Source organism: Bos grunniens, chromosome 1 (assembly GCF_055505025.1).
Source record: "Bos grunniens cultivar Pamir isolate PY7600 chromosome 1, Bosgru_T2T1.0, whole genome shotgun sequence".
Taxonomy (NCBI): Eukaryota; Metazoa; Chordata; class Mammalia; order Artiodactyla; family Bovidae; genus Bos; species Bos grunniens.
Genome location: NC_141165.1, coordinates 112,829,402 through 112,842,241, shown reverse-complemented (window position 1 = coordinate 112,842,241; position 12,840 = coordinate 112,829,402). Strand labels below are relative to the sequence as shown.

Here is a 12,840-nt window from a genome sequence, read left to right as displayed (position 1 = left end):
AGTGTGGAAGGACAGGAAAGTTTGGAGGAGTTTTTGTGCTTGTTATTGATGTTGTTTCTAATAGCAATCCTTGAGCATGTTGGCTCAGAGGAAAGAGCAATAGCAAAAGAGAAGTGGAAGATAGAAGAGAGAGGATAACTGGTGGCTCGTGGCTCCAGAGGAGTCAGCATAGGGTGGTGGGGGGGTGGGTGGGTCAGGGATATAAGACTCACATGAAGTTATCAGTATTAGACTAGAGAAAGCATCCCTAGACATCTATGCATGTAGAAAAGAAGGAAATGGTATCTGGGATAAAGATCAGTTACTCATTTTATTTTGGAGAGTGGCTGAGATCAAAGGGAAGAGAAGCCTGCTGGCCTGTATTTTCTCTTTGAAATCAGAAATAATGTCACCTGAAGTAAAGTGCCTGGGTAGGGGAGTCTGAAGAAAGTGGTGGATAGGAGATTTTCAGGTAGATTGATGCCCAAAAGAAACAAACGGTGGTGAATCTTCATGATAGCATCATGAAGTTGTCTCTGTTTCCCGATGAGTCCTCCTAGAGCAAAGTATGGGAACAGAGACGGCAGAACTGGTTCGAATAACCCCGTGTTAGGAGTTTGCAGCTTTCTGAATGTGTTAGGAATGTGAAGGGGTGAACTTCAGGGCGTTAAGAATGTGCTTGAAGTCTTAGGCCATGAAATTAATACTGACGAAGCCATATGAAAGTTCTTCTGACAAGTCTGAGCCACCTTTCACCCTCTACTTTTAACTCCTTACACAGGAAGGAGGACATGGGGAGGACACCCCTTCACCAAAATTAATTTTCTTCCATGCTCAAAAATAGAACCAAATATTTTTACATCTTTTAACTTCCTTTAAAGTTTATCATATACTGTTTGCCTTGCTATAATTCTAAAGCAGCTTGGGTTACAGTGCTTAAATTAGATTGGGTGATTTTGCTACAGAACATGAACTCTGGAGAAATTTTGTTAGATTGTATTTAAGTTTCAAAAATATATCATTGATAGATCATTGACAGTATACTGGAGTGGGTTGCCATACCCTCCTCCAAGGAACCTTCCCGACCCAGGAATTGAACCCGTGTTTCCTATGTCTCCTGCATTGGCAGGTGGGTTCTTTACCACAACCTCCATCTGGGAAGCCCTAAATTATTATGCAAATAAATACTATAGTTTCAAGGTCACAGAGGCAGGAAGACGTACATTCCTGTTTCTTTGCAACCCCAAATGTTTGGATTTGTTTTGTCTTAGACCTTCTGAGCAGAGAAGATAATTACTTATTTTTTATATTTACTAAGATAATTAAACATGGCCCGTTCTTCTTTATTTTTAAGGCCTGTCAGACTGTCTAGTACATTTCTGTCAACTTCTAGCTTGTAGAGATAGTGGGAAGCCACCATAACCGAAGAAGACTTTAAAAAGCACAACCCTCTCAGTCATACTCCACCAGACATGCGTTTTTTATTTGAATGTTAGGTGTTGCTTGTTCAAAAATGAAAAGAAACTTGCTCTGGGGGAAGGAAAATTCTGAGAGCTAAATACTGTCTCGATAGGAAATTGACTCTTACATGAATTATTTAGCTTCACTGTTTTCGGCTTTTTTACTACATTTATAAGTACATTTGTAATGTTGAAGTTCTGATAATTGAGCCTTTGAACTCCTTGTTCAGAAGATAACATTACTTTTAATTATTTAGTTGTGAGAAGTGCCTTTGACTACTTACAGTGGAGCATATTCTGGTTTCTTGCTTATGGTTCTGCTCCAGGAAACCACATTTGTGGTCCTCTGGGAACAGCATCAGAGAATCCAATAGCAGCTGTATCAACAGAGAGGTTATCATCATCAAGTATATTGAGGGTTGGACATTTTGCCCCAAAGTACTGACTTTGTTGTCTGCAGTAGTAAGGAATTTGGCAAAGTTTAAAAAGAAACCAGCTTTCCGCCATCTTTCCGTGCCGCCAGAATGGTGCGCATGAATGTCCTGGCCGATGCTCTCAAGAGTATCAACAATGCCGAAAAGAGAGGCAAACGCCAGGTCCTTATTAGGCCGTGCTCCAAAGTCATCGTCAGGTTTCTAACAGTGATGATGAAGCATGTGTGGAGTGATCAGCCCTAGATTTGATGTGCAACTCAAAGATCTAGAAAAATGGCAGAATAACCTGCTCCCATCCCGTCAGTTTGGTTTCATTGTACTGACAACCTCAGCTGGCATCATGGACCATGAAGAAGCAAGACGAAAACATACAGGAGGGAAAATCCTTGGATTCTTTTTCTAGGGATGTAATACATACAAATAAAATGCCTCAGAGGACAAAAAAAAAAAAAAAAAAGAAACCAAAGATTTTGCACTGAAAAATGAAAAAAATTTTAGTTCTTCATTAATTTGATAAAAATAATTTCATCTCATTAAATGGTATTTTCAGTTCACTTACACATTTAATCATTTAAAATTAATTGTATTTGTTCATCAAAGATCCCACTAAATTTTCTCTGTTTAACGGTTACAAACAGTCCTTCAGATTCTGACAGGTTGTCTCGTACACTTTGGCCAAACAGAATAGATGAAGCCCGGTCTTTATCACTTATAGGCCTTAACTATTTCTCAACTGTGGACTGAATGAAGTCTCTTTCTTTCATTTTCTGGTCTAACACTTTGGTGACCAAATAACAAAAGAATGAAATGTTTCTTGTGTGATTAACATACGAATGTTAACATACAAACATGTGGTTAACATATGAACATTCTTAAACATACAAATTTGTAGTAGCTTTGTTAAGAAAATCTTTCAGATTTGATCCCAGCTTTTCTGTCAGATATGATCCCAAGTGATTACATTTTCATTTAATTCCTTTCCATTAATGGGACAGCACTTTAGGAAAGTTATATATTTAATATTCTTGGAATCCTATGAATAGAGGAGATTTACATTATCTTACTGAGAGAATATGTAATGGGTGTAATTTATTTTCTTCAAGAACCAGAAACATGTGACAAAATCCTGGTTTCCTGATCCTAGTGGAATGCTCTGCCTTTTAGCCTGCTCCAAAGAATTTTAGAAATTGCCTGGCTCAGGGATTTTTATTTATATACATTTCTTATGCATTGTGTACTAAAATTATAAATAATGACTGGAACCTTAGCTTTTGAGAATTCTAAGGGATTAGCTATTTTAAGTAGTTATTTCCCAGCTAAAAAATAATCCATACCCTTGTGAAGGTTTTTAAGTTATTATTTCAACTTACAAATAATTTTACAAATTTTGACCATATATATATGAAATAAAATTTATTTCGTGCTTTTCTCCTTAAACATAGTAGGCTAAATGTAACTGCTTGATTATTTACTTGATAATGTACTTGATGTGGTTGTAGTTTGCTTTGATATATAATAAATACAGGGATGCCATTAGATTATTTTTTTGTTCCTCTAACCTTTATTGACTATTCACTATAAGCCAGGCACTGTTCTGGGCATGGTATCTCTATAGTTTTGTGCTAGTATTCCCATACCTTGAATTCTTGGCCCGATTTTATGGCTTCTCCTTCCTGCCTCAATCTGAGCATAACGTTAAGAGCATAAATTGTAGAACTAGGCTGTTAAAATTTGTATCCTGGCTCTGCTATTACTAGATGTTTGACTATAAGCTACACAACCTCCCTTTACCTCAGTTTTTGCATCTGTAAACTGGGACCAGTAATATAACCTACTTCATAGGGTTACTGTAAGAATTAAACACACACACACACACACACACACACACACACACACACGAAATGTTTGGAACAGTGCCTGGCACAAGGTTAGTCCTACAGAAAGTATTAGTCATTATCACTGCTATGAATATTACTGTTACTGTGAATTCTTAGTACTGTTTGTCCTGTATACTATTTTTAAATTTCTTTAATCTTAGAAAACAGATAAATAGCTTGCTAGAACTAAGTGTAAAATAAGAGTAGATTGACTATATGAAACCTGAGATTTCCTTTCAAGAAAACAACATGCAGTATATTGCATTTTGGCTGCTGAGAACCGTTTTTTCTTAGTCTGTACTGTGGCTCAGTTGTGTCCAACTCTCTGCGACACTGTGGACGGTAGCCCCCAGGCTCCTCTGTCCATAAGATTCTCCAGGCAAAAGTACTGGAGTGAGATGCCATTTCCTTCTCCAGGGAATCTTCCCGACCCAGGGATTGAACCTGCATCTCCTGCATTGCATGCAGGCTAACCTTTAATAGGCCATATTTATTGAGGAAGTACTGAGGAAGGAAAAAAACCAAAAATTTATCTTAATAAAGAGGACTTGTTTTTCAGGGAAAAAGATCTTGAAGAAGCTCTGGAAGCAGGAGGTTGTGATCTTGAAACTTTGAGAAATATAATTCAAGGGAGGCCACTGCCTGCTGATCTGAGGGCTAAAGTTTGGAAGGTAACTGGAAACTAAAACAAGTAAAATGTAATCACTTAAGAACAATATTTTAGAATTTTGATTTTCAGCTGTCTTAGTTGCAGAGGACTTTATACTGTTATGCACATTCCACATTTAGAAAATTTATCAAAAAAGTGTGTGTTTCTGTGCAAGTGGAAAGTTTTAGTGTCTGACACTTTGAGACCCTGTGGACTGTTGCCTGCCAGGCTCCTCTGTCCATAGCATTTTCCAGGCAAGAATACTGGAGTGGGTTGCCATTTCCTTCTCCAAGGGATCTTCCTGACCCAGGGATCGAACCTGGGTCTCCTTCATTGCGGGCAGATATTTTACCGTCTGAACCACCAGGGAAAGCCCGTGTGCCTGTAGTGTTTGGTATATTTAATAATTTAGGTTTTGAAAGGCAGTGCTTCCTTTTGTAACCATTAGAATTTATGTTTATGAAGATTATTCAGTGAAACGGGAAAGTGCAACCAATGAGTAAAATAGGATATATAATTGCAGATACGGCTATATTTAAAAAACAAATTAAAAAGGTGGGAGAGGAAATAGGTCTCTGGGTGTTAGAATTATAGGAGATTTTCCTTTGCTCTATTTTCTGCTTCAGCTGTTCTCTAGTACATGTGTATTATAATTTTTTAATTTTAAATTAAGATTTTGTTACTATTAAGTAGTTCCCATTGTTAAAACATGTAAGCAAAGGATAACATAAAAAAAAATCGTCTGTTATCTACCACTTACAAGTAAAACACATAGTAATATCTCGGTGTCACATCTTATCTTTTCCCCTCTGCACATATATATATGTAACAGAAATGGAATTATACCTGTGCTTAGTATTCTAAATGTTACAGAAATTTAAAACTCATGTAAAAACACTTGTTTAGTGAACCCCCATGCACCCATCACTGAGTTGTAACTGTTGTCAACATTTGGCCATGTTGCTGAACCTCCAGTACTTTGGCTACCTGAGGCAAATAATTGACTCCTTAGAAAAGACCCTGATGCTGGGAAAGATTGAAGGCAGGAAGAGAGGGGGACGACAGAGGATGAGATGGTTGGATAGCATCACCAGCTCGATGGACATGAGTTTGAGCAAGCTCTGGGAGTTGGTGATGGATATGGAAAGCTGGCGTGCTGCAGTCCATGGGGTTGCAAAGAGTTGGACATGACTGAGTGACTGAACTGAACATTTGGCTGATCTTATTTGATTAGTATTCTATCCTTTTCTCCCCACCCTACGCACTGTATTATTTTAAAGCAAATCCTTGGCAGGGCACTAAAATATTTAATATGAAAGTCTAAAGACTTTAAAAATAACCATAACACTATTAAATTGAAAAGAATTGTAATTCTTTAGTGTGTTCTCACATGGTTGAGGGGACAAGGGCGCTAAGTAGGGTCTTCTGTATAAGGAGGCCAATCCCATTCATGTAGTGCTCTACCCTCAAGACTTGATCACCTCTCACAGGCCCCACCTGTAAATACCAGAACATCGGGAATTTGTTCAACATACATGAATTTGGGGGAGGGGACACAAAGGTTCTTTCTATAGCGTTAATGATATTTGCTTGAAATAAGCTTACATGTGTAAAATATTATGTAAATACTTTGTGTAATTCATTTTATTCACTGGTTTAACATAAAATAGTAAAATTTGATATAGACATTTTACTTGTAATTTTTGAAGTATACATTATTATCCCTAAATCCAGGCCTCTATTATTATTATAACGTATTTTTCAAGAGTGAGAAATAACATAAGGAGCCAGCTGCTTTTTTTCCTCTTTCTTCCAGATTGCTCTAAATGTTGCAGGAAAAGGTGATAGTTTGGCATCATGGGATGGTATTTTAGACCTGCCAGAACAGAACACTATTCACAAAGATTGTCTGGAGTTCATTGGTAAGTTTAATAATTGTTTTCAAACGGTGATAAATTCTGCAAATAATAATTTTTGGATGGAGGAGTCACTGTTTAGTAGAATGAACTTGTTATAATTGGGGATTTGTTGAATTTGGAATATATTGAAAGGGCATAGTTTTAGAACATCTCTTTGGCAATTCTTATGAAATAATGTCAACATTTAAGAAAGAGTGTCTGATTTTTAGTATTTTTAAATTGTTTTTTGTATTATTGACCATCTGTATGATTGTATACAGCTCTCAGATTAAAAGGAGGTATTCCAAAAGTTTCTTTGTAAGTCATAAGTCATGATCTGCTATAGAAAACGTGTTACAGATCATGGGTGAATAGGTTTCAAATCCCTCACACTGTCTTTTGAAGATTAAATTATTTTGGTTTATAGTTCTCTTTTTTAATTCATCTATAGTCCATTGGTGTCTTTTTGTTTCTCTGTCATTTTTTAGTTAGATTATTGGCTAAATAGACTTTTTTATGGGCCGACCTCAAGAGAAACATTATTGCTAGGCGAAGGATAGGGAATTGGGTGGTGGAGAATGAATCACTTCCCCTCGCTTCAACAAAGCCATAGTGGCAGCTGCCCTTCCTGGGGCAGAGGATAGTCTTTATAATCTGTTATTTGGAAAACGCTTTTTTGCTTTCCGGAAATGTGGGTGATACCTACTTTCCTGCTTCACATTGTGCATTCTTTTACACACACACACACACACACACACACACACCCTTCCCTGGTGGTTCAGATGGTAAAGAGTCTGCCTTCAATGCAGGAGACCCAGGTTCTGTCCCTGGGTGGGGAAGATCCCCTGAGGAAGGGAATGGCTGACCCAGGTTCTGTCCCTGGGTGGGGAAGATCCCCTGAGGAAGGGAATGGCTGACCCAGGTTCTGTCCCTGGGTGGGGAAGATCCCCTGAGGAAGGGAATGGCTACCCATCCCAGTATTCTTGCCTGGAGAATCCCATAGACATAGAAACTTGGTGGGCCACAGTCCATAGGTCGCATAGAGTCGGACATGACTGAGTGACTAACACTTTTACTTTTCACTACTTTCATGTATACACACATATGATATATATATATGAAACATATATGAAGGTCCAATATTAAGCTAATAAATCCTGAATAGCTAGTGAATATGAATAGGTATAAGGAAAAATGTATTTTTATGTAGTTTTATTTTGTCCTTGACATGCTCTAAATGCAGTAAGATAGTATCATATATTTTGTAAACAAGTATTTTGTCCAATAGCTGAGCGTCTAGCAGCCCCTTGGTAATTTTGACTCTTATTTTTTAGATCACCTTTCAGTGCCAGAAGAGAAGGCAGCACAATTACTTTTGGATATTGAATCTGTAATTACCTTTTATTGTAAATCCCGTAACATTAAGTATAGCTCAACCCTTAGCTGGATACATCTCCTCAAACCGTTGGTGCATCTTCAGCTGCCACGCAGTGATTTATACAACTGCTTTTATGCAATCATGAATAAGTACATTCCCAGGTAAGACACGATTTTTTATTATAGCTGTAAAATAAAGGAAGTTCTAGTTTGAAGTAAAGTTGTTAGATTTATTTTGATGGTAAAGTAAAAGGTTCAAGTAATTTTTAAGGTTGTTTGAATCATAATTGTTATTTGACTTTATTTTTGTGGTTATAAATATTTTTTAAAGGATTCTTTAGTTAAGAATTTGTGCTTGTAGAGTTTATGTATGCAGTATAACTTTTCATACTTTTTGGATGATATCTCTTTTGATTTCTTTACTTATAAAAATAACATTATAGTGTCTAAAAGTTTTGGAGTGCTGCTGTCTTCAGTGCTGGGGTTACAGCCTGGAATATAGTCCTAGAAATACAGATGTTGAAGAAGGAATTGGAAGTGCACTGAGTGTTAGGAAGGTGAAATGCAGAGTGCTATGGGAATGTACAGTGGGGGTGACCTGACTTACCCTGGAGGTCAGGAAGGTCTTTTCTGGGAAAGTGACACTTAAATTGAGTCTAGACAGATGGGTGGGTTGTTTTGGGGGAATGGAAGAGGTACAGGGAAGAAGGGAGGTGGGTAGGAGGAGGGGTGGAATTCAGAAAGAATTCTTGTAGTTCTCAGGTATGGATCAGATAGTCAGAACTTTAGTGCCAAAAGGAACTTTTGACCATAATCTAGAGCAGTGGTTGGGCTGCGCAGTGAACCTTGGATACACATTGGAGTCATTGGAAGTGAAGTGAAGTCGCTCAGTCGTGTCCGACTCTTCAAGACCCCATGGACTGCAGCCTACCAGGCTCCTCTGTCCATGGGATTCTCCAGGCAAGAGTACTGGAGAGTCATTGGGGGTGGGGTTAAAAAATCCTGATGCCCTTTTACATACCTGACTAATTAAATCAGATCTCTGAGGAGGCCAGCCATGCAGTGAGGTTTGTTTAGATTTAGAGCTTCTTGGTTGATTGCAGCATGCACCTAAGGTAAGAGGACTGCTATTCTAGAGCTTGATAGTTAAATGACTGCCATTTCCCCACCCTGCTTTTCATGTGAAAAGCACTGGGTTAGCTTTGGGTGCTTTTTGTATTTTCTCACTTAAACAGTGACCACTATAAGGCAGATATGTCTGATTTACAGCTACAGAAACTGAAGCAAAGACAGATGTTAAATGACTTATTCAGCATTATACTTCTGGTGTATGACTGAGTCAGGATTTGAACCTAAGTTTGATTGGACACTTGTGCTTTACCTTACAAGTTTCTCCACCCTGGTTGCTTATTAGAATCAACTAAACAACTTTTTTTGGTTTTTGTTTTCTTTTTCTTTTACAGCTTTAGATATCATTCACATAATATAAAATTCATCCTTTAATATGTCAATTCCATGGCTTTTAGTATAGTCACAGAACTGTGCAGCCATAGCTACAATCCTTTTTAGAATGTTTCTGTCACCCCCAAAAGAACCCCTGAACTCACTAGCAGTCAACTGCTTTTTCCCCCAGTACTCTCAGCCCTAGGCACCTACTCATCTTACTCTGTGGATTTGCCTATTGTGGGTATTTCATATAAATAGAACCTTATAATATATGGTCTTTTGTGACTACCTTTGTTCACTTAGCATTGTCTTTTAAAGATTCATCTGTATGTATTTATAGCATATATTAATACCATTACTTTATTTCTTTTTATTGCTGAGTAACATTTCATTGTATGTACAATGAAATAAAATAGCACATTTTATTTACTCATGTAATAGTTGCTGGACATCTGGATTCTTTTTGACTGTTATGAATAATGCAACTATGAACATTTGTGTACAAATATTTGTGTGGACATTGCTTTGGGATATGTACCTAGGAGTGGGATTTTTTTTTACATTTCTCTTTGGAGAAATGTCTGTTCAGCCAAAGAACTTTTAAAACATACTGACCCTTGATGTTTCAATTATAACCCTGTCAATTTTTAAATTCCCAGGCAATTCTAATACATACCAGAGTGGAGAACCTGGGTGCGACCTTGAAGCGATAGGGCTTCATGTAAGGAAAGCAGACCTAGAGATGCCAGAATACAGGGCTATGCTAATGGTAAATCAGAGGCTAGAATTCACATTTGGGAGTCATTCTGTTATACTGATGGAGGAGGAAATGGCAACCTACTCCAGTATTCCTGTCAGGAAAATCCTGTGGACAGAGGAGCCTGGCGGGCTGCAGTCCATAGGGCTGCCAAGAGTCGGACACAACTGAGTGACTGTGTTATACTAAATCTCTCAACTGCTTATATTTTTACCACCTCTCAGTGTAACAGAACTAGTAATAGCAAGGGACATGATGATCCAGCTTTGTCTTTACAGGATGTTGGTGGTGGTAGATACTAGTAAAGGCTGTATTGTAGAGGTTTACTAGTAGAGGTTTGCACTGAGCTGTGTAACATACTTTGTCAGGTTACTCCAGTTACTGTTTCCATGAATTCCACGTGTAACACTGTACTCCAGCCAGAGTCAGTGTTAATACCCCCGCATAGGGCTCAGCCCCACAAAATGTTGCTCAAACAACTCCACTATAATATATCTTATTAGAGAGTCAGTTGTAACATGAGTAGAATTCTGTCAAGCACACTGCTTTGCAGTGGAGAGTAACTTTCAGTACACAGCTATTAAATGAATAGATGCTGTTGCAATGGCTGATTCCCTGAGATGTCCCACTTTTTCCGAGGATGAGACCCACAAACTAGGCAATTGTCCTTACAGTGTATGTTCCTAGTCTTCGTTACCACTGTGTCTCTGTGTTTTGTTTTAGCAATCTACTGTTTTGCCTTTATAGAGTGGGGAAAGTGTTCAGACAGAGGAGGAGGTAGTCTTGTCAGTATGAATCCAGTTCTATCTTTGGACATCTGAATTAGCAAATTAGGGCCTTTTCTACAAAACTTCCCTGTTATCTGCAGTATTAAAAATGGTAGATGAATGGTTATACCAAATCCTGACATTGACCTTAGATCTTAGTTTTGCAGAGATTATTTTTCATTATTCCCACTTGAATAGCATTTTGAAACATTCTTTATCAATGCTTTTCATTAATGTTTTTACATGAAATCTTTCACCTTATTTCAGGTTTTTTTTTTTTTACAGTTTGCTTTTTAAAGACTAAATCTACCAAAATACCACTAGTTCAAATATTAAATTGCATATATGGGAGGGTAGCTTGGTATAGTGGTTTAATACCCAGTTTCTGTGTACAAGTCTTAATGCCATCACTTCTTAGCTACGTGACCTTGGTTGACCTGCTTGACCACAGCTAAGCCTCAGTTTTCTCATCTGTAAATTGAGGGTGATAATAGTATCTTTCATAGGGTTGCTTGTAAAGATAAAGTAAGATAACATTGTAAACTGTATTGTAGTGTCTGGCACATGGTGTTTCCTCAGTAAATAACTGACTTTTATTAAGATGGCCTGCAATTTGAGCTGTGTACATTTTTAATGGTTTATTAGACAGATTTATTAGACACCAGGGAACAAGGCAAGAAGTATTATAGTTACTCAGTAGGGTCAGTGTTTGGCACCTCCTGGGATTTTCTCTGAGCATCTGGTATCCAGGCCACTTCCAGTCACAGCTCTGGGTCCACTCTTTTGGAATGTTCGTCGGTGGCCATTTCAGACTTGGAGCTTTGCTGAAGGGATTCTTAATTGAGTACGTTAACTATGGAGCTATCCTGAAGCCTTCCTGGGAGATCTTTCTTATTTGGCAGAAAAAGAAGGGAGCTGGACTTCCTCAGGGCTCTCCAGATCTCCCTTTGGGATCCAAAGCTTATCAAAATAACCTAAGTGGTCCCTCTGTTTTCATTGGTCCCTGTAGTCCTTTCTCCTGAGTGCTGCCTGGGTTCACCTGGAAAGAATCTTCCTAGAGTTGGCTGTAGACGTGCCATTTCTTCCTATCAGGTCAGGTATGTTAGGTGTAAGCAAGAGAGGTCTGTCCCCTGTTGCGTCAGGTAGGCTTGCTACCAATGCTCTTAAGTCGGATGCTCTGGGGTAAGGAGGGGAGGAGGGTATTGCACGAAGACTGGTTACTGATATGATCAGTTTTGACCTATTAATGCAAGAAACTTTGCTTCTCTTGTCTTTTAGGGATTGTTCCCTGAAGGGGAGACCATTTCATCTTTTCCGATTACTCATCCAATACCATGAACCTGAGCTTTGTTCTTTTCTTGATACAAAGAAAATTACTCCAGACTCCTATGCACTCAACTGGGTAATAAAGTGAAAGTAGGAACACTTAATGAAAAATAGTTTTCTGTGAAACTATAGTTAGTTCCCCCCCAAAGCAAAAGAAAGAAAAGTGTTAAATTATAGACCATTATTATTTAAGACAAAGGATTAAAATTATTAGCACTTCAAAGATTTTTTTTTTCTCTTCATTTAAATTATTTAATACGAAGGTTAGCCTTTGTTGTTTTAGAAATATATGTAAATATATATGGTATGTATCAGTTCACTTTAAAACCGTGTAATTAAATTGTTGATAGTGTGTTTGAGAATTGATCTACAGTCACGAAGAAAATAACTTAAGATTATCAAATGATTGATACAAAAGAATATAAAATACATCTCAGTCCTCTGTCATTCTATATTTATATTTTAAATGGGAAGTTTTATTATTTTAGGTCTGTGGTTCTCAAGCCTTTTGGTCTCAGGACCTTTTACACTCAACATTTTTTGAGGATCCATAATTTATGTGGATCACATTGGTTAGAAATTAAGAAATTTTAGGTATTCGTTTAGAAGTAGTGATAAATCCAATACATGTTAGCATAAATATTTTAAATGAAAATGAACTATTTCCCAAAAAGGAAGAATAGTGGCATTTTTAAGTTTGCAGATCTCATGATGTTTGGGTAGATCACAGGCAAGTACATTCTCATATCTATTTCTTTATTCAGTCAGTGATGATACCATATTTCATGTAACCTTTGGAAAATTGTGTTGTTCATTTGTGAGAGAATGAATATGAAAAGGGCAAAATATGAGTATTAGTATGAAAATAGC

General features: G+C 37.6%; 1 protein-coding gene and 1 pseudogene across 9 annotated transcripts in view; both read left to right on the top strand.

Annotated features, from left to right (window-relative positions):
- The window catches only part of TBC1D23 (TBC1 domain family member 23), a 57,845-nt gene that overhangs the window by 15,154 nt on the left and 29,851 nt on the right, over positions 1 to 12,840 (top strand). For 2 of the 9 annotated variants that reach the window (XM_086410246.1, XM_086410236.1), the window contains exons 2-5: positions 4,310 to 4,421; positions 6,216 to 6,321; positions 7,632 to 7,836; positions 11,923 to 12,046. In XM_086410246.1, the coding sequence (XP_086266372.1) occupies positions 4,310 to 4,421; positions 6,216 to 6,321; positions 7,632 to 7,836; positions 11,923 to 12,046 (547 nt within the window). Of the gene's footprint in view, positions 1 to 4,309; positions 4,422 to 6,215; positions 6,322 to 7,631; positions 7,837 to 11,922; positions 12,061 to 12,840 lie in introns of all 9 variants that reach the window. The other 7 variants (XM_086410296.1, XM_086410263.1, XM_086410306.1 and 4 more) reach the window with 5 other exon arrangements.
- LOC147380095 (small ribosomal subunit protein uS8 pseudogene) lies at positions 1,925 to 2,334 on the top strand (annotated as a pseudogene).